This window comes from Sturnus vulgaris, chromosome 8, assembly GCF_052056855.1.
Source record: "Sturnus vulgaris isolate bStuVul1 chromosome 8, bStuVul1.hap1, whole genome shotgun sequence".
Classification (NCBI taxonomy): Eukaryota; Metazoa; Chordata; class Aves; order Passeriformes; family Sturnidae; genus Sturnus; species Sturnus vulgaris.
The window spans coordinates 30,836,069-30,863,990 of record NC_142250.1 but is presented as its reverse complement, the minus strand read 5'-3'; the positions used below and the strand labels follow the sequence as shown (position 1 = coordinate 30,863,990).

General features: G+C 36.9%; 1 protein-coding gene across 3 annotated transcripts in view; it reads right to left on the bottom strand.

Annotated features, from left to right (window-relative positions):
• The window catches only part of ATRNL1 (attractin like 1), a 433,903-nt gene that overhangs the window by 381,753 nt on the left and 24,228 nt on the right, over positions 1 to 27,922 (bottom strand). For all 3 annotated transcript variants that reach the window (XM_014872547.2, XM_088169374.1, XM_088169375.1), the window contains exons 2-5: positions 13,973 to 14,056; positions 11,901 to 12,014; positions 11,306 to 11,434; positions 8,062 to 8,270 (exon numbers count right to left, since the gene is read on the bottom strand). In XM_014872547.2, coding sequence (XP_014728033.2) covers positions 8,062 to 8,270; positions 11,306 to 11,434; positions 11,901 to 12,014; positions 13,973 to 14,056 — 536 coding nt within the window. The remainder of the gene's footprint in view (positions 1 to 8,061; positions 8,271 to 11,305; positions 11,435 to 11,900; positions 12,015 to 13,972; positions 14,057 to 27,922) is intronic.

Below are 27,922 nucleotides of genomic sequence, written 5' to 3'. Positions count from 1 at the left end.
GTCTACAGTAATTATAAAACATCATCTTGGGGGATTGAGAGCACAGGGAGATTATGTTTTTCCAATTTTTATTGTAATTTTGGGGGCAACTTGTTACAGTTACTTCCTACACACAATAACCAGGCATCCGAAGTGTACATACCCAGTTGTCAACTTTTCCTAGCATACTATAGAAGAATGATGTCCACTTGTTCCAAATTACCTTCCATTCACTGAACAATTGAGACACTCAATTCCCATAGTTCATTATACCTTCTACTCAGAAAAGATTAATGGCATTTGAATGAGGTCTAATGAGAGTAGGAACAATTCATACATTATTTCTTAAGCATTAATAATTGATACTGTAATAGAGTTGTAACCTCAGCAAAATCGTGATTTTGGTAAATCACCGGAGGAAACACTTAATTTGAATATAAAAGGGCTTTAAAAGTAAACAATTGATTAAGTATTCTTTGATCAGGGAAGAGCTTAAAGCGATGGAAACGGTGCCGGCGGGTCAGAGGGAGAAGCCGCGTCTCTGCCGGCTGTCACCGGGATGTCGCGGCCAGCAGGGACCCCTGGTGGCCAGCGGCGAGCAGAGCCAGAGCTCCTGCGGCACATCCAGGGATACCCGGCACCCGCTGCCATGAAATGAACGCAAAACCGCCTCACACTGAGTTAAGAATACCAAAATCTTAGCCAGGCAAGTGATGGAAAGAATGTCACAGACAGGCGTCTTCCAGCCTCAGCGCTTCGTCAGAACTGAGCGGCAGGAAAGGCGAGAGGGAAAGCAGAAACTCCACATAGAGTCATGGAAAGCCTTGGGCTGGAAGGAGCCTCAAAGATCATCTAGCTCCAGCCCCACTGCCATGGGGTTGGACTGATACATAACCATGATAACATTATGTATGTAACATTGATAACGTTATGTATCAATCGGGACAGAGATGGTATATATAGCTGCAAAAATGCAAAACAACAGAATAGTACTGGCCTCTATCAAAACATCATTTAAAAAGCAAATTCTTTTTATGGCTATTGCTTTATAAAAGCAAGGTAAATGTAGGACTTACAAATATTATTTATATATTTTCCTACTTGAATACATACACCATTATTTTAAAAAAAAATACATATTCTCTTCAAAAACATCACATTCACTAAATGCGTGACTTCTGTGCAACAAAGAGCACTACAGCTGCAGAACAAAGATAATGAAAAATACATTTTGTTATGTTTTATGCAAATACTATTTTTCTCCATTCATTTAAAATTGAGTTTCTTTCTTATCTTCCTAATGTGTCAGTCAATCCACTGGAGGGCAGGGGGGAATGCTTTAAAAACAGCAAACAACTTTATAAACCTGAACTGGAAGTCAATTATGTTATTCTCTAAGGCAGGAAAAAATTCTATAGGTTTAAAAAAGTGATTTATCCCCACCACACAGAAGAAAGAATCTAATTTCTATTTATTGAGGAGTTTCATGAAAAGCCAAAGTAACAATCTGTTCCAGTAGTTTAAGTCATAAGATCAATTTCCACCTAAATGACTGAACATCATCTACTGTCTTCAAACCAAATCCTTTCCTTTGGGAGCACTGGAGGGGAAAAAAACAGAAGTATTGATGTGTTGAATAGAAATTTCACAGCACTCTTCATGCAATTTAATCAAAGCAATTTTAGAAGTATTTGTTGTTTATTCTGGATTTGTTTGTCTAATCATTTGAGTAGAGAATGATTAATGTAATTTTTCAACCACCTCCATTCAGTGGCTGAAACCAGTCCTACAGTCAGGCCAGTTGTGCTGGAATGGCTCTAAATTCCTTCTAGGCATTCGAACAGTAGGTGTACCCACGTATCCCTACACTGCCCCTGCACAGCTCTGTAATATCCATACTGGATGCAATTATTTCTCCCATCCTGCAAATAGTCTTGCTGAAAATGAGACAATGGGAGGCAGAGAGATCCTGGTGAGGTGTCCAGCTAAAGCAGCAGGGCAGCAAGCTGTGCCAGGACTCGGGCCTCTCCAGGAATGACTCAGAAATCCCAAAGCACACGAGCTGATGCAGTTCTTGAAATGTCCCCTGGGTGCTGTTACTGAGCCTCGTCTGCCTCCTCAGACAGGAAGAGTGGATCGTCCAAGAGTGATCTGGGGATGGGGGATGCACAGGGTCAGTCTAAACAGGGCCTGCCACGGGTGGGTACAGCTCCACAGCATCCTTTAACTGCTCAGCTCCAGATCCCACACTCAAGAACAACAAGGCTGGCACAGAAGATAAGGCCAGATGTCACAGCATTGCCTAACAGAAGCAGGGAAAGCTTTCCTAGTCCTCCATGACTGAGAACAAGTACAGTCTCTAGCAGATATCACATGAGATTCGTCACCTTAAACAAAAACACGTTTTGCTTCTCACTCTAAAAGTAGCAGGGACTTTGAGATCAGCTGTAGCTGACAATATCCATTGGACTAGAGATTCTGAGACTCCATCCTAATGGCAGCAAGGTACCAACTCCAGCATCTCTGCTAACAACTTCTAGAAAACCTTGCAGCTCTAAGACAAAAGCCTCCTTCCAATTCCCAAATGATGTTTTGATGACCAGTTTACCCCAATTTTTCTTCTGCCATTGTTGCTATCACTGTACTTAAAGACCTGGACTGTCTATACACCACACAAATGTTTATAAACATCACTCTTCCCTCCCAGCCTGGATTTTACTTGTTTATACAAACCATGCTCTGTTAGTGCCTTCCATAGCTCTGTCCATCCTAATGGTTCTCCCTCTGTTTCTATTTGTATTCATAAAACTGTAGTAACAAAAAATGAAACATACTGCTAATGCTTTCTTAATTTAACTGGAATTTCTGTGACTGTTCATCCTACCAGTGCACTTGGCACTTTGGATTTTAAATATAAAATTAATAATGTTAATTAGTTCATGTTCTAATTGAGATAGACAAGTTTTCTCCCATGTCTCTTTCCACATTTCAAATCAAGACTATAAAAGAAATTCTTAATACTCTTAGTCTCTAAATGTATTAATTTACAAATTACACTGAGGTAATTAAAACCTACACATTACTTGCAGATTTTTTGCAGGATATTCTGATTCTCCTTCATATTTCAAGTACCTTCCACCTTTGTATTTCCAGATTTCATTAGCAGCCTTATGGGTAGATAACAAAAATTATGTAACAATATCAGTCCCAAGATCAGCCTTTGAGGAGCACTGATACCTTTCCATACATGCTCAGCACACCCACTCACATTTCATGAAGCAGCTGAGTTCCCCTTACTGTTTCCTTATGTATGCACTGTACTCCTCAGTTTCAATTATTTCTTGTTATCAAATGCTGAGGTTCAGACAAAATATATTGCATTTTCATGTCAATTTGCTTGTATGTCAATTATCTTCATATGAACTACATTGATATATTCAGATTTCAACTGTTTTGTTGTTAATCACAATATAGGTTTCATTATTTCTTTCCTCAAGTTATGGTCTAGAACCTTACACAGTGCTGAAATGAAGCTAACAGGTTTTGAGCTGCATTAATCCCTTTCTTCCTAATCTTAAATGAAGGTGCTACAGATAATAAAGTAAATTGACTATCTTACCTTATCAGGGAGATCAGCACTATCTATTTCTTGTATTCAGGACAGAGTATTGCTTGGCATCATTATTTTAATCAAGTTCTATTTTACTACATTTAAGTGTATGCTTTTTAAACAAATATTTAGGTCATAGATTTATTCTAAATGCATTATACTTTTCATTAAAACTCAAAACTAGCAAGGAACTCCCTTCCTAAATCTCATCCTAATTAGACACAGAGAGCATTATCAACCCCTTTAATACAGTCATTTAGTGAAACAAATCAAATAAATTCTGCTAAACTTACTTTTGCTAATTGTCAAATGACAACATAAAGGTATTTAAAACTGGAGCTGGCTCTTCATTTACCTGTGATGTTCTTTCTCTTGTAATAAGGACACTTGATTTTTCTCACACAATTTTCAGACACTAATTTTCTAATTATGATAGCTATATTTTGTTTACAAATTGCACAGTCCTCTGAGGATGCTTGTCAAATTGTTAAATTCCAGCTGAAGACAAATCTGAAGAACATTTCCAGCACATAGGAAATAACCATGCATTACAAGACAATTCCTTCTTACCAATTCTATAAATGCCAACTTTTCTTAGACAATACTCATTTCTATGACCAACATAGAAAAAAAAATCTACAAATATAGAGCACAGAAATAGGATTCTAACTTAAAATTGGGGGACAAAAAGATTCCTTGGATATGTGTCTTTATATGCATATACAGTATAAATGCACATATCTTTACTGACATTTCCCAGACTGTAAAACTGAGTTTCTCCTTTCTGAATTGATATTTGGCCAGGAGATGACCTAAAAAGTAAAATTGAGACAAAGAGGGCATTATCACAGGACAGAAGAGTTATAAGAAACCTGCTTCTATTTTCTTTTTCCTTCCAGGGAAAGCATGTCTGTCCAAAGCAAACGTTACATATCAGCTCCTCATCTCTGAGGACACAGACTTCTGTGCTTTCTGTTCAAGAACACCCAGGCACAACGGGCCAAAATCGCAGATTTCAGACCTCCAGGAATTTGGCACAAGCTCCTCCCAGTGCTGCATTTCACCTGCTGCTGCCTGAGCCCCCATCTCAAACCTTCCCCACCAGTTTCAATAAACCAGCACCACAGAAGCACAGCTTGGCTAAATCTCGACATTGGGGAATAAAGCAGGCCAAATGCGAGCTTGACATCAAAGTCTTCCACTGAGAAGTGGGAACAAACCCAAATCCAGTGAGTCCTCTCAGGATAACCTGAGTTAGACACACATTGACACAGTTGTCTGGCCACACTCAAGATGCTGTTAGAATAAATGCCATAGTACCAAGCAAGCAAAACTCTGATTTTACACTGCAGTAATCATAGCCCCTTTTATACTTTCATTGTTTACTCTTCTCCTTACAGAAAGGCTCATTTTTCCCTAGAGAGATGTTATAAAACTCAAGCTGCCTGAATCGCTAATGGACTTATTTCAAAGTTAATTAGTTTAATTTCAGAATCTGGTCTTCTGCTACATCTCTATCTGCTAGGAGCAGCCCTGTAGGGAGAACCAACTAATTGTACATGTTCCAGAAATTTTATTGGTGTTTTAACTTTGGATTGGGGCTGAATACCTGTTTGGGGTTGGTATGCACTACACGGTTTTTTTTGTAGAGCTCATTTTTGGTGTAGTTCCTTATAAAAGGAAGTTCTGCCTTCCTTTGTTTCCAAACTACCTCACAATGCAATCCAAAACAAAATAAATGTGAGGATGAGATTTGCTTTGAAGGTACCCTACTGATCCTCTTAAAAACTAATTTAAACACACCCTGTAACTCCTCTCTAATAGATTCCCCCTTTTGCTTGTAGTGCTGATGTTCAACGATCAAAATATCAATAGAGTTTCTCTTAATTTCAAGAGAGCCTTCAACTCTTTTTTTCCCTGTCTACACCCAGGAGTCAGCAATGTTTTCAGTATTTTCAAAGATAGTCCACTTAATCTTTAAAATGTGGAACTTTTTGCTATCCTTCCAGTCATCCTGAGGTTTTTTTTCACCCGTCACAAAGGTTTTTAACTGTTTGGAAATCTCTCTGCTCCTTTGTAGCCTGAAACAATCCAAGACATGGTATTCCTAGCATCAAAGAGAATCTTCTGGCTGAGAAAACATATTCAGCAAAAGCATCTTGCTATAAAATTCTTAAATAGGTCAAATTGTGCCAGAACCACCACTGGGGTCTCAGCCATGTCCCCATTTCTCTTTTACACGTGCCTAGCAAAGAAAGAGAAAACTCACTCAGTAGTTTTAAGGCATTTTTTTTCCACCCTGAATTACATCCACAGCCTTCTATCAGCAAGCACCAACACATTCTATTAGACAATATCAAGACAGATTAGCCAGGAATGGGACAGTGTAATATTGTACAGAACTCAAAGAAAATGCTCCATAGGGAAAAGTTCAGCCTCCCTTATGTTGGGCGAATATTTCAAATTAACCAGATTTTCTGTAAATACTAAATTTTGTTCTTACACCAACCACCTCAGAAATATTTAAAGATTATTGGCATTATTAAAAATACTTTGATTTTTTAAAAATACACTTAACTAGTGCATGTTTTGTTAAATGCAACGTCTCTCAAAAATAAAAATTATGTCAGTTATTTGCCTTCAAAGTCTAAATGTTTTTATCAAAGCTTTATTCTATGTTTGTATAACCAGCAGCCAGGTGGCAAGCTAAAAAGATCCCTGTTAAATTCCATGAGACATATCTAATAGGAGGACCCTACTTTTTACTCAAAGAAGTTATTCCATCCCAAAGAATACCCAAAAGTATTTTCTTTTCTCAGAATACTTGTTTTAAATGTGCAATCTTCTTCAGAGCTGCTCCTTCAAGAATAACCACAAGATGTCACTATTGTAAAAGAAAAATTCCATGCAGCAAAATAGGAAGTTCTGGGATTTATATTCTGATCTGGGGTTCTAATTATTATACATCCAAATCAATGCACTTCAATGATTTTTTTTTTAATATAGGAACTGCAGTTACTCAAAAGATAAAAAGAAAATAGTAATAAAAAATGAAACATGAAATTCTCTCCTATAGCATACAAATAAAGATCCTTCAGCCACTTGGTCTGAATTACCAAACACAAGAAAAACTTGTCAGACAGCAAGAGAAAAATGTATGATTCCATCATTGCAAGTAATCTGCACAGAGGATAGTATCAGTATAGAAACTACAGAGAATACAGGTATAAATAAATCAAGAAATAGAACAGAGAAGAAAGTAGTCTCCTAGAGAGCTTAAGGAAAGTTTGGTATTTAGTAGGGGAAAACAACTATATATCCATGCCAGCTCATCTGTGACAGAATTTTAAGAAAATAATTATAATATTATACACTAATATGTAGATTCAGTGAAAATCCAAGGAACAATGAAGCAAATTATTTCTATATGATCTGTAGGAAAGAGTGAGAAGGTAACATGCACAGAAATGTGAGGTGAAAGGAAGGTGCTAGCAGCAGTAGTCAGATTTTTAATTTTATTTTGTGCTTAAAACTTCTAATTAAGTTCATAGCACTGTATCTTAAGGTGTAGCCTAAAAAGCATTTCCAAAGATTTGTGACATTTCCCCATCTTGTACTCAGCAATTTGACATTGCAAGGAATTCATGCACAGCTGAAAGGGTGATAGTCTTGCTGCAAATTCTATTCACAACTTCTGGACAGAGATTAAGCCTTCAGGATCTTTTTGTGCACTACAGTCTGGAAGGTTTTAAAGGACTCAGTAACACGTCTACACTATAAGTCTACACTATTTCCATTCAATGACCATATAGCTAAACCACTTTTCTTCTGTGGGTGCATTGACTGCCTTTGAACGAACAACTCATTAATTATTAAGAAGTGAAATGTATTAGATCTCATCATGACTGTGGAGTAATAGGTGTGACAGCTAATAGGAGTTAAAAAGTCATTTCCTTTGACATGCCAAAAGAAACAGCAATAAAACAGAACAGAGGCAGAAAGTCATGGGAAGAAGGCATATCAGCTAAGCAATCTGGAGGGATTTTAATATTTCTGTTAAGAGAATGGCAATTTCTAAGCATAGCAAGTTAAGCCAATTGAGACTTGTAACAGAAGTGGTAAATGATAAAAACAAAAATCCACAAGCATCTAGCATAATTATAGTAAGTGAATTAAACATTTAGGATCTTAAATAATTTATCTGTAATGAGAAACAATGATTTATAGTACTGGGATTAAAACTGCACCACATGCTTACAGTATATCCATTAGCCCACACACTCTTGTACCACTATAACAAAGCAGCTCACCTTCCTTTTTCATTGAGAGGTTGCTACAAATAATACCAAACAAAAAGCAGACAGTGGATACTTTACATCAGGAAACACTAAAAATATGATGCAATGATGTGACATTAAAAGGAGTGCAGGGAGAAAATCAAATTACCTAGACACTAAGCTAGCAAACCTTACCTTGCCAGCTGTCATTGCAAACACAGAGCTTCTCTCCTGTCAGGTCACAGTAGCCATGATCTGGGCTCCCACAGTTGGCTTTGCAATAGGGAATGTCACAGGCCTCTCCTTTCCAGTACTTGTCACACTCACAGTACACCCGGCTCGGGACAGACAGGCTGGTTGTGCACTTGCCATGCTCTGAGCAGTTATTAGGGCAAGAGTTAATTCTGAAAAAAAATAAATACGTTAAGATAAGGGAAATGATGACCCGTGAGCTGATGACAGTGGTTTCATCTGGCAGTACTCCAGCAGTATTTGTTAGATAAAGTATTTTTTACCATGAAAAATTTCCATGTACTGATAAAACACAAATTTAATGATGATTTTACAGGTCAATGAGCTCAAAAGGTGTTGATCCAATCTTACATACAAAGTCTGTGATGCACTCAGGATCACAAATACCTTGCACTGCAACAAATATTGACATTAAGTAGAAGGACGGGCTCTGCCTGGACAGATCACTACCTATTTTTCTCCTATATTCCAGTATAAGCACTCAGTCCCTTCAAATGCTTGTTATCTCTAGAAACAGCCACACTGGAAGTAATTGAGCTTAAACTCTCCAGCACAGGCATACAGTTAAAGGGTTTTCCTGAGCAGCTTTGGTCCATACTATAAAAAGGATGCCTAACATCTGGGGAGGATAAAAGAGAGGGAAACAAGTAAGGAAAAATACAAGATGGCTAATATCCTGAAACTACTTATAAGTAGCACTTCATGCTTTGAAACCTTAATAAAAGAGCCACCTTAACTCTGCAGTCCAAGATGCAAAAAACAGGAAAGCCTAGGCTGAAAGAAATCTGTGACTGTTCTGGGAGTTAGCATTTCTGTGATACACCCTACCAAACACTGAGATCACAGGCAACTGGAGTACAAAAATAAGCAAAGTGGTTCCAGAAATGCAGGCAACTCCTTGAAATGAGGGAAGATGGAGGATATGGAACTCAGTTTCCATGAACTCAGACAGCATATGCCTGATGAAGTCCAAATAGGATTTGAAACTTCTTTTGATGACTCACAGCAAACAGAATAAAGGGTTACTAGAAACCTCTGATAGTACAGACCACTCCCTGCAGGTGTGAGAGATGGATATTGTTCCCAGTCTTCCTTACTGAATGAAGAAAGAGCTGTTAAAGTTAGCCAAGAATTGTTCAAGGCTGGCTTTTGACTAGATGTAATTGTGGTAGGATAGTGAGGAGACACATTTTTGTCTTCTAGAGACTCACTTCTCAAAGGACTGATCATGTTACACTGCTAAAAAAGAAAATTCCACATCTGACCACCATTCCAAATCTCCTGAGAGTTTTACCTGGTAACATACATGGCATTAAAACCATTGATAGCATTAATGGCTGAATGCTACAGCTGTGGGAACCTCTTCCCCAACCTCACAGGGAGCATTCTGCAGTTAAGCTTTTCCATCAGGAGATATTAGTTGGAAAGTAGACCATTTCCCACTCCAACTGGTTCATTAAGGATTCAAATAAAATGAGAAAAACTGGATCAGCAGAATTGGAAAAAAGTTGCCTGACTCCAAGGAACAGAAAATTTACTCAGACTGTTCTGGAGTAATTACAGTTGTTTGCTACTGAAATAGCACTTTTGTCACAGATTTTGTGCTTCTGTCTTCCCCAAAATAAAGGAATACAAGTGGTCCATCAAGATGAAGTAAAAAAATAAGGAAGAGGGTAACAGAAGCAGAGTGCAGTAGATCAGTGACAGAAGCAAAGTTAGTGCAGCCATAAAAAGTAATTGTAGGTACTTCTTTATCATAAAAAGTGTTACTGTTGGTTCATTAAAAAAATGTTTTAGAAGTATCCATTGCAATAACATAGAATTGCATGAGTTATATATGTAATGTAATTAAAAACTGGCAAGTTTTTTCATTTGTTTTAAATCTACAAAAAAAATTAGGTAATGATATGCAGCATGCACCACATTACCAAGTAATGAAAGAATGCATATACACTCATTTCTTAAGAATGCCAAAGTCTTATTGCCATTTGCTCCCAAGACAAATAAAATAAGTGTAATAAAAGCTTCAGGGATAACTGAAAAATGTAGCTAATTACAATAGAAAGTCTGCCAGGTGATGTCAACTGACAAAAATTAAAAATACCCAGTCTTCTAGGCTGCCATTTCCAATGCAATACATATAGTGAGGTTTTCCAAACTTCAAATAGCTATTTATTATCTGGTTGAAGGTGGGCAATCTGCTGCAAATTACAGCAATAAACTTCCCATGGATAATGCACCAAGTACTGTGCCAAGAGCAAAGCTATGGTCAGAAAGACAACTAGAAATTTTAAACTAATAAAGAATATGACACAAATATTACATGTACTTCAACATAAGAAATGCAGTGCTGGCCACCACATCCCAATAACTGGTATTTCAGAATCTGAAGAGATTGAGAGAAAGGAACAGGAATATTTTCAATCATGGAAAAAATGTCACATAAAGAAACAGGTCCAACAGGACCAAGTAATTCCCTCTTAACCAAGGCATGCAATATGAAGAGATGTTGCATTGTGTCACATGCACATCCCAAATGAGACAGAAGTTGCAAACAGCTGGTGCATATAAAAAGGAAAAGCTCAGGTCTGCTGGATGCATCTTCAGAGCTGACACAGAAATGGAGGTTGGACAAAAGCAATCATGGTCATATCAGATTTGCCATCAGAGAAACTAAAAGACACACAGAGCAGATAAGGCCTACAAAGACAGAGTGTAGACTGAGATGGAAAATAGGAGGGGAAATACTCAAGAAGAGGAAGTGAAATTGAATAAAATCTTTGTGGCTGGCACAAAACTCCAAGTGGAACTGCTTGGAAGGTTTCAAAAGCCATAGTATATTCAGCAAGAAAAATCAAGCAACAGATGATCCCAGTTCAAGAGAAGGGAATTTATATGACAGCAGATATAATCTCCTTTCTAGTCCATATGACAACTATATGTGTTGGATAAACACTGGAGGGGATACATTCTAGTTCCATATGGCACAGGAAAAACATACTCTGGGAATGGCCATGTGACTTCACTCAAAAAACCATACTCTGTCTCTAGGAGATCTTCCCCCTAACTCATACCTTAATTACTTATTACAAGCCCAGCCCCCTGGTTTTAGACATTTACACTTAGTATGACTCTTACACTATTGAAAAAAGAAACAAAGGTAATTACTTAGAAGGAAAATACTTACGAATAAAAAATGTTAAATCCTGTTAGGTTATAAGCAGCATCACTAAAAAAGTGTAGCAGTGCATAGCCAGATGTAGTAACCACTTCTGGAACAGTTTCATTTCCACGCACTTCAGGGACTATTAGACCACTGGAAAAGAGAAGAGGAAAATTGTTTTTAAGCAGTCTTTGGCATATTTGGGGGAAAAAAAAAAGGAAAGAGGAAGTTCGGTATTCTGCTGGTTAACTATATAAACAAGATGATTCATAAATATAATTCTAAAACTTTTTTTTCAAAAAGGTATACAAGGTACATAAAACTTGTCCATGCATCTGCAAGGTAAGTTTCCAGGAAAGTACCTGTGTATAAGCATTAACATTCCATGCAATGTCAGCAGTAAGTATCCAAATAATGGATTTCTGCTATGATTATCTAACCAAAACTGTAACATTTTGGAATGCATTCTAACACAACTTTACATACATGTTCCCATAATGTTAAGGTAAGAAAGTAAGCTAGTTAACATATTAAAACCTCTAATGTCACTTTTTTTCCCCAATAATTGAAAATGTCCTTACATGACTCTGTGGACAGAAAGATTAGTAAATACACTCACCTAAATACAGCTATTAAAGGTGCATATATTGAATCTCCATCATATACATACATATGGTCCCAGCTACATTCTGTGGCAAAGTGATTAAATCTTAATCTTAGTATCGCATTTGGGCTGAAAAAAAAATTGATGCAACACATTACTTACAGAATTACTGAGATCATAAGATCAAGAACTCACAGTAGAATTGGTCATGACAGCATAACTCTGTTAAAATATTTTGAGTGGTAATTAAATATTTCAAACTGTTAGATAACAAAAGCCAGAGCAAGCAAATATTTCCCTTTATCTTAGAAAATTTTAAAATAACATACTCAGACCTCAGCTGATAACCCCTAAAGTTAATAAGAGGCTTAAGTTCACCAGATTTTATCAGTGTTCAGAAACACAAATTTAGTGCAATCAAAATACCTCATTTTAATACTTTTTAATAAATTTACTTTACAATGTCAAGACTATGAACTTTAAAGAATCTTTCAAGATAAGATCACCTACACATCCTCTTTCCAGTATTACACTAATTATTGACAAAAAAAAATCTTAAAACACTGAGCTAAAATTAGTGCAATATTAGTGCAAGTGCTGCCTCCTCCCCTCTGCCAACATGTGGGAAATGTCACCCGATTTTGGTTGAGGTCCAAATGGATCTCCAAACTTTCAGAAAGAGGAATTTTCACATATCACAGAATTATCATACATACATATATATATATTCCATGAAACATAATGATTATTTTCTTGTAGTTCTCCTCACTATTGACAGTCTTTAGTGCAATTTGCCAGTTTGGAAAACGTGTGGAGTTTTGTGACAGATCCTTTGGAGAGAGTTCTTTGTTCATTTTTTAAGGCAGAGTATTATACACGTATGTGACTTCCTTGTGTGCTGACACTTGGCACAGTGCTGCTGATTGCTTTACTCCTCCCCAGAGCGTGCAGCACATTGATTTCTCCAGCTACCCCCTCTGCCATCTTCTGAGAACGGAAGGAATGGAGTGGGGAACAGCTTCAAAGCAGAGCTTGCCTACAGTGCTGAGGTGTGTTTCCACCTTAGTGAAGTGCAGTGCAAATATTCCTGAGCTAGCCCTGCCTGAATAAAAAGAGAAGTCTAGCTAGGTCAGATATATTCAGCTATAGCCTGGTCTTCTAGATAATGAAGATTCAATTTAAATGATTTTGTAAACACCTGTAACTTCACTGCTATTTTGTTGAAATTACTGTCTGTGTATAAGCAGAGTGAAGTTAGATGAGACACAGCACTTCTGAACTGCAGCAGCAAAGCAGATATCCAAGGTGATTGAGATCATGACAACATACAGAAGGAGTAAATTTTCTTCTAGAATGCTAGTAGAACTGTGAACTAGAGTCAGCATAATCCTGACCCATATCCTGGGAAGGGGGTTCCTCCTGAAAGGTAACCAATTTGTGCCATTAACACTTAGCCACACTAATTTACGTGTCTCATTATTTCTTCAGGCATGTCTTTGTATTTCTGTGCTGCATAAACTGAAAAATTAGCAACAGGCATGAGGCATCTAAACTGCAGGCATAAAACTATTTCAAAACTAAGTACCTGAGCAACTATAGAATACAAAAGAGAATACTTTTTTGAAGCCTTAACTTTTGAGAAACATGTAACTGAATAAGCATTCTGTACTTGAGGCCATTCCTGATTTATCACTGATAGGAGTTAAATAAGGTAAGTCAGGTAATCAGTTAAATAAAGGGATTCTGTAACTACTTTTGAAACTTATGCAAAGGTACTCAAATATGCAACAAATTTATCACTGGGTTTTTTTTGAGGGCCTGCAGCACTGGCCAATAACCAATGTCAGGCTAATTTTTGCCAGCAATTTAGATTGGAATGGAATTTGGCCAACTCTAAGCAATCCTGTAAATCCTAATACCACTTTTTAAAATTCTATATAATATTTAAACAAAACCAAAACAAACTAACAAAACACCAAACTGTTCATATTGTATCCTCATGCAGTCTCTATGTGAGTTCTTTTGATCTCTAAAACATATAGTACCAAACTGTTCAGAAAATTTAAGCTATGAAAATAGATACTTACTATCCTTCAATTAACCACGTGCATTTAGTTTTATATTTATAATTTATAGGTCCATCTGTTAAATATCCAGAAGGTTCTGTTAACCTACAAGAGGAAAAACAGGGCTGTAACAAACCAGAGACAACAGAAGATGAATCATCGATATGCCAACAGAATCTTTCTTGATGGAAAGAAAATTGGGGGTAGGGAAAACAGTCAAGTCTCTCTTCATATTTCTCATCACACTACTTGCGTTCATAAAAACTTGAATTCTGATTGTTCTATGTCATTTATTTGCTTTCTTCCCCCAGGCATTCACTTGTATTTTTTCTAGTTCAATAGCAAATAATTTAAATTATCCTTCACACGAAATGGATCCAAGCCAACGTAAGGGGGGTTTGTTTAAGAGCATTTTGGTTTGCTTTGCTTATACGCTTTGCCACTGCCTTACAACTTACTTCAGAAATCAGACAGCACTAGCCATAGGAAAACTCTCCTAGATGAAGACAAATTAAGATATAAATTTGAATAAGCACATCTGTCAGCCTGCTGCTCTGTTATTCCTAGTCAGTACCGTCTCTGCACAGTGATCTCCAGTGATTACCCAGCAAGGAGTAAACCCACACAGCATTACACCACCTTCAGTGACTTGCAACTCAGGGACAATTCCAGTCCACAGCTGTGCCTTTGGGTTCATGCTTTATACCACTCAAAATGTAATGATCTGTGTTTTATTTCCCTACTTTCCCTCCTCTGCCCCTTTTCCAACCTGAGGAATCCTTGCTCTCTGCTTTTAATAAATCTTTCGTATTCTCCTAGAGCCTGCTGAGATGCAACAGAGAGCAGCATATTGTATTCAAGATGCAAGTGAACCATGAATCTGTACAGTAGCAATATTATTTCCATTTTATTCTCTATTCCCATTTAAGATTTTATTTGCTCTTTCAACAACTACTACTCTGACATTTGCAACAGAAATATCTGCTGTAACTTTTTTTTTGAGTGATAATAGCTCAATATTCATCACATATAGAAATTCCTTTTATGTAGAAAGAGAACCTTTTTCATCCATTCATATATATTACTTTGTATTAATCTATGCAGTGATAAAACAGCAGATGAAATTCAATAATCTATTAACATAAAAGCTTTCTGAAAGAGCTTGGTATCTTCAGCACATTGTATCTTCACTAATCCATTCTATTTTCTGCATCCTTTATGATTATGTTCAGCCATTAACACACATCTCCAATGGCCTTACTCCACTGGGAAAACAGACCATCCCACTCTTTAATAACAAATAACAAAAAATATAAATCCATCCTCAGAAATGCTCATTTCTTTCTCTATATTGCTGAAAGAGAATCATTAAGAATAGGTATCACTAAATAAGAAAAGCTTTGTTCATCTGTTTCATGTCTTCATGGCAATCATACATAATATTCCAATCAAAATCATTTCAGTGCTGTCATATGATTGATATACAGAAGTCTTATATAGCAATTCACAGAACATATATTTTCCTGGAAGAAGTGTGAAATATTAACTCATTTGCAGTCACAACCATTGCCTTCTTAGCAGTTGTATAGTGCAATAGAGGTGACTTACAAGAGTTGTTTTTATTACATCAGTTCTTTGGTACTAGTAAAGTACAAACAGTTTCCCTTGTTTCCTAGGACGATAATTTTTTGATAAGTAGTTTCTTTTGGATGAGTAGATAGCCTTTGAAACAGCCATTTCACTTTGTTGGAAAAAAAGTAAATAAGAGCACAACATTGCTTTGCAATAATGTTTGTAGAAAATGGTAAGATAAGGACTTGTTCTATTTAAAATAAATATATAGCAAGACAGATGGAGATTACTTAAAGTTTCTTGAGTCATACCAAGAACTATTCTGTATTATTTTTCTTTCCAAGTGTTATCAAACACAAAATCCCATAACTCACAAAGATAAGCAGTACCACTTTCAGGTAATCCCTTGCCCAATCTAGGGCAATATTCTCGTTCATATATTTCATCAGCAGTTTTCCTGTGTGACTAACAGTGACTCTGTCAAATAACCACAATCCAGATGAGTCACCCTGACTATGCACTCATTAGTCACAGAGGTGCCTGCATTGCACCCCACTCCTTGCTCACCACTGAGAAAGCATCAGCGATGAGAGGAAGCCAGAACATTTGTGTGGCCCGCCCAGGCACCACAGGTTTATCACACCCAGACTCCAACCTTTTTAACAGAACACACAGGGGAGTAGCTGATGCTGTGTACTGTCATTTGAAATTCCACATCAGCTTTCATAATATTTTCAACAATATTTTTTCCTAGTTGGTAGGGTTATAATCAAACCCTATAAAGAATTAGAGGGTGTGTGCCAAGAGGACATTTCCCATCTCAGTATACTGTAAAACAGATCTGCCAAATAATAGAAAGTCATCAGGGTGCTGCACACTTGAAGGCAATCAGAAGCACCAGTGACAGATCAGTCACTCACCAAGGTGATCAGTGAGCAATAGATTCCAGGAAAGATGTGTGACACTACAGGGTTTCACTCAGCAGACAGATCCATCAGAAATGCAAGGGCTAAAGCCAACACAGGGCAACCAAAACATGCAATAAAGGCATGTCTACATTCACCTGGAATATTACCACTCTATAAAATAATGGCAAATATAGCTGAGTTAGAATGTACAGAGGCAATATTTACCACTGCAGAGACTGAACCAAGACTAGTGCGTTTTAAGAAAAAAGTACATTCTAGTTCAGTCAGAAATTATTGGTCCAAAGTGAAGGAGTAGTCAGATGAAATCTATGCCCTGCAATACATAAGACGTCAGAACAGGTTATTAAAAAGGCCTTTCCTGCTGTAATATTTATAGATCTGTGAGAAACGCAGTCTTGTTATTTCCTGTATCTTCCTGCAAAAAAAAAAAAAAAATATCACCAAATCTTCCAGAGAGTGGCACTAATTTAAACCAGAAAAGTCACTGGCTATTTTCTGTCATCAGCAGATGATGAAGCTCCACAAAACTGCTGGGTAGATGGACAGAGGTCTGATTTATAATATCAGTGCTTCAGGAAAAACAAGGCACAATCTACATTTATAATATTACAAATATTCACTATTAAATAAAGAGTTAAAGAAATTCATTTACGTCTACATTAGTGTCACATTTCTACTGATAATTTTAAGAAATGTTGGATTACTTTGCAATTCCTACTTCAGATGTATCTGAATATACAATATGGAACACATTTTGCTTCATGGATCCATCTAAATATCAGTACTGGTATGTCAGTCAGGAGCTCCTCTCTCCATTGCTGAAAAATTTTGCTCCATCTCCTTTTCATCTTTTATGAAAATGTTTTATTAAAAAGAAATAAAAATCAATAACTATGCTTCAAAGTCACAAGAACAAGTTCTTCATAAATAGAAGTACTGACAACCTTTCTAGTTGAGACCTTGTGCCTAACATTTACAGCAGGCAAAGAGACTGCATAGATCTAAGATCAGCTGAATATATTAATAAAGAAGGGGAAAAAATTCAGACCACCTGACAGCACAAGCCTGATTCAGTGAGAAAGAAATGCAGAAGTGATCAAGAGGCCATTTCTCACACCACAATATTGACTGACAGACTAAGGTTTTCCAGTTGTTTTTTTTCAAAGGAATATCTGAAAAACAACATGTTCTGAAAAACACACAAAGGCAGATTTTTCCTTTCCAGGCATTAAGCATTGACTAGCACCTGACAAAAACTCAAAGAATTTGTATTTGATTTTCTTGTGTTTTTACATTTATTGTATAACTTGCTGTTGGTTATTTTTTCCACATATGAAAACAGGATATACTGAACATACTGTAGCTCTAATTTTTCTCCAGTGACTTATCAAGAGGAATATTTAATACATTAAGGAAATATTTGCATATGCCAATCACTCCTCTACTTGTTACATACTGCTTTGCAGTAATAGAAGAAGTTATATTTAGAAACATAAAGGACATTCACATGCCAAGTAATCACAGGCCTGCTCTTAAATAGGTTTCAGTTCATTCATTGGAAAAGCAGCACATTCTGCTGCAAAGTGCAAACCGTAGTGATTAATTCAGTTCATCCTGAGTTCATCTTTCTAAATTATTTGAAGCAAAACCATGCTCCAAAACAATCCAAAACTCACAGAAAAGTAAAATTAAGATTAGAACACATAAACAATTTTCCATGAGGATGTATCCTGTATTTCAAGAAGCTTAACACTTGTGTTTAAAAAAAAAAACAAAAAACAAAAAAACAAAAAAACACTAAATTAGCTGGGATATAAACTCTATAAACTCTGGTGCAAAACATGAATTTAACATCTACTCTGGCAGGGGCTCCATTTCTGAAAAACATTGTTGTTCTATAGCACATTTCTGCAATAGTCCCCAAAACAACTGAAAGGATTCTGCATAGGAGTAGATGTTGCTCTCCAACTCCAAACTTCTCAGGCATCTTACTTCTGTAATGTAATTTTCACTTACATAAATGAGATGTGTTCCCTTGCTTAGGCTGCACATTACATAAACTCACAGAACACAGACCAGGACAGGTTGTTTAGAATAGGATATCTGCATGTGTGACTGAGGAAATCTACAAAGACTTGAAATGTGGGCACAGTTTTACAAAGACCTGATAAACAAACCAGATGTAGAAGGTAAAAGTAGTATTATAATGATAAATGCAATATTTATTCTATTTTAAAATAAAATGTGAAAATACTGCATTAACAACTCACGAAGTGGTACTTGACTTTTTTTACCAAAAACCCCCTAAACTGCCATTTCAGTTACAACATGCCCTAATACCTATCCCAACTATACTGAAATCTTTTTTTCAGTTATTTGTCTAATCTGATCTTAATAATTCCAATGGCAGAAGTCTACAATCTTCTTAGGCAATCTATTTTAGTAATGACTTATTATTAAAAAGTATTTCTAGATGTCTAATTCACATTTTTCTTACTTTTACATATTTCCTGAACAGAGACCTGGAAATCAGGTAACATTCCTCCTTTTTCTGCTCAACTTTTATAATCATTTACCTTCAGCCTTTTCTTCTCTGAATAAAGCATTTTAATCTAGCAATCCTCATGTGCCATTTTCTAGACTTCCTTCTTCTAGAACTTTTCCAAGTCATCTGCACCTACTTCTCCAGCTGTAGTCTGACCAGCATAGCAACCAGAGAATTATTAAGTATACATAATGTGGCCAGTTCTCCTGAATGCAAGTAGTAGCAGAACTGCTTTTATGCTGATTTGTGTACAACCAGTAATTCCCCAAGATTGCCAACTTCCTCCACAGGAGGAACTAAATGGTATTACTCCAGTTCATCTTACCAAGGTTAATCATGCCTGCTCAAGTGTAGAAATTCAAATCCAATTCTGCCAGTATCAGGCAGTATTATATGGGATCAATGCAGCTCACATCAGCTGGAAATTGCTGCATGGAAAATTTCATTTGTAATCACTTGCTCAGTAGGAAAATCTTTTTTTCTTTCTCTGATATAAGCATTTACTTAAAAGATAACAATTTCTGGTCACACTGCATAGTGAGGAACCCTACTTAAACAGCAATGAACTCTACAAGAAAAGAAGAAATTCTATTTGTGTATATTTGTGATAAAAGGTCTTCAAAAAACTCCTGCATTTTTCATAACAGTCATTTTCTATTACTCAACTACATCAACCGTTTCTGAATATTCATATTCATTATTCACTCACCTAACAAAGCACTAACATAACACTAACATAAAGGCAGTACTAGCAAAAATTAAAACTCCTGTGCACCCATGGTCTCCATCATGACAGGTGCATTAATTTTGTCTACTACAATGCAAGTCATTCAAACAATTACAACATGGCACCATTTTCTGTGTTGGTTAAACCTAAGCAGTTGCCAGACACCAGCACTGTGAATTAGAGACACTAACACAGTTTTCTTCCTCCTCATGATTCTAAATATTAAATACAAAGAAAAGTACTGATGCATAAAGAGCCTTCTACTTTTCCTTCATGTAAAGAAATTTTCCCCTTTAGCTTCCAGTAATAGCACATGTCAGAATGATCCATTTCAAGTTTTTTTTGACAAAAATAATTCACAGAATTATAGATGAATAGAGTCCAAGAGATAAGGTGAATAACAGGCACAGTAATCTCTCCCAGTGCACAAATGATTGGAGTATTTTTATTTAAAAGCTTGATACAGAAAGGGAAAAAATTACTACTGAAAGTATAGCTGCATAGAATGGATCTTGAAAAAAGCCATCCTGACTTTTGTCTTCAGATTACATGCATATATATTCCTTAAAATATGTGAGTATAAGCCATAACTATCTAAAAAAAGCCAATCCAAGTGCTGATTGCCTTGAATCCAAGTAAAGAAATACACCACTACTAAACTGTATCATTCCCAAACATTCTATGCTACTTAGCCTTACACAGATGGATTTACACATAATATTTATGAAAACTTCCTATAAAATTGAATGGAGTTGAGTCAATCTACAAAGTTCAACAGCAAACTCTATGTTTTCTACAGAACTGCTACACCAATTAACAGTTCAAATCTTGCCAATATTTTCCAGGTGGCAGTGGCCCTCCATCTCAACTTAGAGATCAGTGCCTTTTAAAAGATACTGCAAATAGCACAATATCCTCCACTGACCTGGAAAAAACTTAGTGAAAAGAAATGAAGTGAAAGAAATGTAGCTTCACCTCTCTTATCTAGAATACTACAGACATTTCATATTTCCCATTTTAATATCATGGTTGGACAAAATCGTATGAGACAAGCATATATTCTATTAGAAATGCTCAGGCTAGTTCATAGGTGGCATTCAAAATGCTGCCTATAAATAGGTCTGCCATCATGCTTAAAATTAAGAATTGATAGAAAATCAAGTTGGCACTTGATACAAACACAAAACATGATATAATACTCCATATCACCATCTAATCTAAGTATGGCTGTAAATGCTACTCTGGATAAAAAGCTGTATAAAAATAATTCCTGTTTTAAGTAAGAGGCAAACCATCTACCCAATCCACCGACCAAACTTCTTGCACTCAGTTTCCTGTCACGGTTACTCATTTTCTCAAAAAAAGAGAAAGGTTTGAAATATTCAAGAGTTCTGACAATTCAGTCTTGACTCAAAAGAATTTTAACAGTAATCCCAAAGTGTTCTCGTGTATGCAGATAGTTACTATTAGAAGAAAATAGGAATTAGCAAAGAATCTGCCAGGAAGCAAGGAGACACCCCATTGCTCTAACATTTTACAATGCTTGCTTCAGCCAAGAGTTATTTTTATGGCCAAATGTTGCCAACATAATGAAGAAATTAATTTTTTTTTTTAAATAGGAAAAAGAACACATTCCACCAGACTGAAGTGGTCCTATTACTTACTTTTTCCTACTACACTAACACTGTTATTATTTCATTTAGAAAAGTTCTGTACCTTCCTAGATTGTGTTACTTTTCAGATCACCCTTATATTATTTTAAGAGCATTTGGAGTAACACATTATCCTTATGCTATTCCTCTTGTTGAAAACAAACAAAAATAGTTATACTTCAGGTTTCTTTAACAGCAAGAGGGGATTTTAATAGGCTTTCTTTTCCACAAGGCAGCCTCCATTTCCAAAAGTAACATGGTAAAGTGTACATTCTGGCATTATTCTGTTAACATCTCTAAACTCTGTCAGGGTACACTTCATCCCATCTCCACATCACCACTTGCTGGGCCCAGTATTGATGCCAGGGGGATCCCACTCATGACAGGAGCTGTTTACACATCACCAGGCAGACAGTTCCCCACCCACTGCACAGATCCCTTGTCCACACCCCAACACATCCATTTCTGTACCAGGAGGGTGTGGGAACCCACATTCAAAGCCTTGGAGAAATTCAGGTGGACAATGTCTCATCCCACATCAACAAGCAGTTTATTTTGTAATAGAGAGCAATGAGATGTGCCAAGCACATTTTGACCTTGGTGAATCTGCTGACTTTTCCCACTCATGTTCTTCATCTGACCTGTGATAGCCCCAGGAGGATTCATTCCATAACTTTCCCAGAAACAAAAGTAAGATTGATGGACCTAAAATTTCCTGGATCCTCCTTTCAGCCCTCTTTGTAGATGGAGCTGCCATGAGTTTTCTTCCAGTCTTCTGGAACGTCCCCCAATCTCCATGACTTCTCAAAGATTACAGAGGGCAGCCTCACAACATGAACCAGATTTCTGATCAGCCCCAGTGGATTCTGTCAATGCCCACTGATTTGTAAGAGTCCTGTAATAGCTCCCACACCAACTCCTTCACTGACAGTGGGTCTGTGTTTGCATCAGCCTGGATTTTTGTTCCCAAGGCCTGGAGCTCAACAGTGCCAGAGAAGAGAGATGTGAACCAAGTGCTGAGAACCTCTGTCCTTTCCCATTGTTAGTGACTAATTCACCTCTCCTGTTTAACAGGCAATGTTGTGCTCTGTTTCTGCCTGTTTACACACCTGAAGAACATTTTTCTTGTAGTTTTCCGTACCTCTGGTCAATTTCGATTTAAGCTGAGCTTCTGCTTTCCTGACTGCATCTCTGCACACCCTGAGAATGCCCCTGTAGTCCTCACCAGGTATTTCTCTGCTTTTCCATCTTTGGCACAGTTCTCATTTCAGCAGACTCTGCAGCTCACAGTTAAGCCAAGGGGGTCTCTTGTTCCACCTACTTCCCTTACCTTTAAATTGAATTCAATCTCAGTAGTTTCTACATTAAAGTAAGATTGACTACAGCTTTTGATCTAATCACAGGATTAACATGACTGAAGAATAAAGTAATTTATCATTTTTATGCATTTGTGTATATACTTTAAACATATGTATGTATATATTTATATACTGAGCCATATACATGTATTTTATAAGACTTATATAATTAATCAAACATGCCAGGGTATTTTTAAATGTGGAGCAAAAAGCATTTAGGCAAAGCAGGCTGAGGTACTTGGCAACAAGGTAATGCACTGTGCCAATTTTTCACTGTACATCACCATAAATCTCATTTTCACTTGTGACCTAGTTCAGGGTTTTAACTTAAGCTTCCTGAGGTAACAGGCAAATGCTCTAAATCCAGTGTGTCACCAACTCCTAAATTTCTCCTTGACTATTTAAATCAAGTTTCTATGCTCACCAAGAGGCACCTATTTCTGCCTTTCAATCATTTAGAGTGATTAATATCTAACCATCAGATTTCATGTCTGTTAAGGACAGAATTCTCATGGCAGGAAACTACCTCATACCAGAAGGCTGCAAGCATCAACTCTCAAGAGCTATATTATTTTTGAAAATATAAAAATGCAGTAAATTTGACAGACAAACACTTTCCAAATGAAAAAAGTATCATCTTCTCTTAATATCCTATCCTAAGACTTTACAAGACTTTTTAAAATCCATTTATATATATATACATATATGCATTTAAAAAAACAAAAAGCAACTCCTCTCTTCCCTTTCCCATCAGCACACATACAGCTTCATAAGAGATTCCCAGTTCTCTGAACACAGCCTCAACAAAAATGCTGAGATAAGAAGAGATAATAGTTCTTTTAAAAACTTAATTGAATAATAAATTCAAAGGGCTGGTTACTGAGTAGATTTCAAGTACTGTCTTTCAGATAATTATCTATATAATCACTTACTTCCAAATTCTCTGGCTGTAGCAATTATCAGGGCATTACATGTTTGCCTTAAATACAAAGCACATCCCTCTGTTTGCTGTAAAGAAATAGAAAAATGGCACTCATGTCTCTGGGGGATTACAAAGCATTTTTGTTTGGGGATATGAAAGATTTTTCCTAGTCATAAAATAGCATTATTTCAGAATACATTTTACTCACATGGCAGGTGTCATTTCACTCATATTTTATGCTTGACTTTGTAATTCATGGGTATGTCACAACACTGTTAGCAACTTCCAACACTCCCTCTAGAAGTGGATGAAGAGGTATAAGAAAGAGACTATGATATTTTTAGTTTTAACAATGACAGCTCCAAGTTTCCCAGAATCAGTAATTTCACACATTGGTAGAGGGCTTTGGGGGTGTTTCTGTTTGCATGGGTGGGTTTTTTGGTTTGGGGGTTTCTGGAGGGCATCCCTGACCTGTAATTTGTTCTGTATTTAAATGCAAAACCAGAATGAAAAAAAAAAAATTAGCAGTTTTTAAAAGTTTTGCTAAAAACCTTTTCGTAATTTTAACCAAATTTAAGAACAGGGAAACAGAACATGCCAAAATTTATTATGGGACTGTGGCCCACCAGGAGCATACAGGTCAGGAGAACATTGCTTGGAATGCTCCACTTTAACAGAGTAAACAGCAACAAGCCCAGAACCCTCATGGCCCTGTTCATGCCATCCTTACAGGGACAGAGCAAAGCATGTGGGACACTCAGCCAGCCTGCCTTGTCACTGAGAGGCTGCAGAAAAGTGTAGGACCATCACTGATGAGCAGGAATTCTTATGATTGCTCCCAGGATAACAGGCTCTCAGAGGCTGATGATCTAACTTCTAGGGGAAGTTCTCAAAGTGGCTGCTGACCTATTCTCACTCAGGTTAAACCCAAAGCAGAATGGATTGGAAACAAGGACCCACTCTTCACCAAGACAGTATAAACAGAAATTACACCAGTACACAGCTTAGTGCAAGATTCAATGAAGTCATACACTGAATTCTAAAGCCAATAAATTAGGCTGTTGGAAACAAGTAGAGGAAAAGAAACATGAAGACAACCAATCGCTCTGGAATAGGGTCAGGAAAAAGCAGGGACCCTAAGGCTTGGAGAAAAAGCAATGATTCAGGTCGCCAAAGGCACTAGAGCAAGGAATTGCTTCAACACAGCTGCACAGTCAGGGAGAATGAGAAGGATGGGTTGGTTGGTGCTGCCCCTTCTCAGAGTCCATGAATCATATGCTAAAGCAGCACGAGCAGCACACCTCCATGGGCCATGCTGGGGGACAAGCCTTCCCAGCTCTCAGCAGCTACAGGCAGACACAGAAGCATTCAAACAGATACTTCTGTTATTTAATATCCCAGTTTACAAACATGCCATCGAGTATTCCTGTCAGTATTTCACTGCTTCAACTATAATTTAGTTGTTTTTTGGAATGTATCAAATCAGAAATCTAAATGGCTCTGGTCACCTCACTCACAAGCCATCTGACAGTCAATGCACAGTAAATTTCCTGGCAGTGTTGGAATTACTACAAAAAGGCCTTTGAAAGATACAACAAATATAGAGTAATTATTGCTTTATTTGATTTGCTTAAACAAAACTGGAAAACAGCAAATTCAGAAAGAAGTGTGCTGGTTTGCATATAGAAGAGACAGACATCTGAAAGGATATTACTCAGCTGAAGGAAGATTATTATTGCAAGGATGAACATTAAAACTAACCATGTTTAAAAATAAAATTTACTTTCCTTGCCTACATGACCTTACCTGCTCCACTGCATGGTTCCCCGAGTACCTTTCCAGTCCACTATTCCAAATAACAGGCAGGCACTGGCATAAGCAGAACCTTCTGTATCATCAGTAATTCAATCATAACAAGCATTTTTGCTTGTTTTTAGTTGTGAGCAAAGATAATTTATTTTTTAATGTTTTGGATGCTTGGTTTTGCTTTTCAGAAAAATTTACTACAGGTAAAAATAAGTGAATAGATATGAAATGTAACAAAACCAATCTTCCTTCTAAATACTAGAAAACCACACAAACTGCAGTAAATTCTTGATTTTATTGGAGAAAACTCATCAAATATTCCTTGAAAGACTTTTATTGCCATGGTCTGAAAACAGTATTCATCAAGAATTTCAAAACTGGTTTAGAATCCAGATCAAAAGAAACTCCTCAATAACAAAAATCTTAATACTACTTTTATCCAGTTCTCCATCTGTGGACTAGAATTTGGCATTTGTGCTACCATCTCAGATAACATAAGGCTCTAAAGTTTCCATCATATCAATGTCAGATGATCTAAACTGATTCTATGCTTATCAATGCAAAAATAATTTCTCTTCTCAAAAAAAATGTTTTCAAAGATAAATTCCTGCAACATTAACAGCTTCATACCAGCAACAAGTCACAGAAAAGGAAACAAATTTCTTTAAACTTTCCCTTGACCTTAAAGGCTTTCAACACTGTTGCAATAGATAAACAGTCTTCCTTCAACATGTGACTATTTCTACACCAAGGTCTTGCCAGAATCAAAGATGGTAGAAATCAAAATAAGAGCAAGTGAAGTTATGAACAAAAGAACATTCCCCGTTTCAGGAAAAATCTGCATTACCTAAGAGCACAGCTGAACCTCAGTTTCTAACAGTTTCTGGTTGTTGCTACTCTTTTGTTGGATCTTATCCTGCATAAGCATCTGTTCAGCAATGCTTAAAAACAGAGGAGATTAAGAGCTGATGGAGGAGGGGGGTAAGCTTCGAGAGCAGAAAGGCTAATATTCTGGTATATTCAGATGTAAAATGAATCAAAGCTGTTTTCAGGACATCTAGATGCATCTCTAAACGTTCCCCCATAGTCAAAACAAACATTTTTTTGGCCTTTGATTAGTCACCAGAAGGTGCTCTTAAATCATTCATCTGAGCCTCAGTCACTCCTGACCTCAGCTCTCTGAGGTCACAGCATTGTGCCCAGGACTCTTAGTAGGTGATTAAATTGGAATCTAATACAGTTAAAGCAAAATTCGAACTAACTCTAGCAGAGCTCGCTTTTCACTAAGGAAGCTGAGGGTTATCACCAGCCTGAAAAGTGCCAAAGGTCTTGTTGAATTATCCCCAAAATAAGCTTTTATTTAAAATTGCAAAAAAAAAAAAAATTAAAACACACCTCTATGGATGTATGCTCTCAAAATTTAAAAAAAAAATTGTAAAAATTCCAAAGAGAAGAGAGTTACGTATTTTATACCATCTCAAACTAGACAGTTAGGAAGCTTCAGTCATTGCTTTAAGAAAAAAGGTTTAAGTTTTAGGATTTCTAAATACAGCTATTTTGATAAATCATTTAGGAGAAGAACTGAAAGGGAAAAACACGTTCATCAAAACATGTGGCACCTTAGTTTCAGTGATTATATAAATTAAGCCAAATAAAATACATAAACTATACGCTTGTGGAAAGAGTTCTTCTTTGATCTGTGAATTGGCTCATTTTTGTCAGCTGTTCATAAAATCCACACGAGCATTTATACTTTACCAGATGTATTCCCTCCCAGTTGGTGCCAGATACAGATCAGGCTGCATGAAACACCAACAGCCACCAAGGCAGAACAAGGCACAATCTTGTACAGATGTTATTTTGCACCATCTCTACCTCCCAGCTAACCAAAAATGAAGCAGAGCCCTTTCCCCTTGAGGTCTCTGTCCAAAAAGAAGCCAGGCACGAGCTGCAATGTGAACACACTGACTGGGCCAGCACAGAAGAGGCTGCGCCCTCCCATCAAGGAGCACTCACCAGCCTGGGGAGCTTGGAGTCCCATCTGGAGTGACAATCACCAGGATCCATCCCCTGACCAACAGAGACACTCTAGTTCAGGGTCATTTTTGTCTCACTTTCTCATCCTCAAATATCTATCTTAATAAAATAGCTACTTTTTGAACACAACTCTAAAATTTATCTGAATATACAAGACTGAGACAGTTTCTTCAGCCTGAGACTGGGAATTGCCTGCCTAATGTCAGCTTCTGCATTCAGCTAGAAAATAAGCTAAATCTTTGCTTACAAAATCACTAGGAATACAATTTTTTAAATCCCTTTACATTTTAAGATTCGTTTTTTTGAATAAGCCTAAGGATCTGAGTGTTCCAATTCACAGAAGTTCTTAGGCTGCAAATCCATTTACTAAAGATAGGATTATAGGGCACATGTATATCATTTTACATATGATACTTTTAGGAA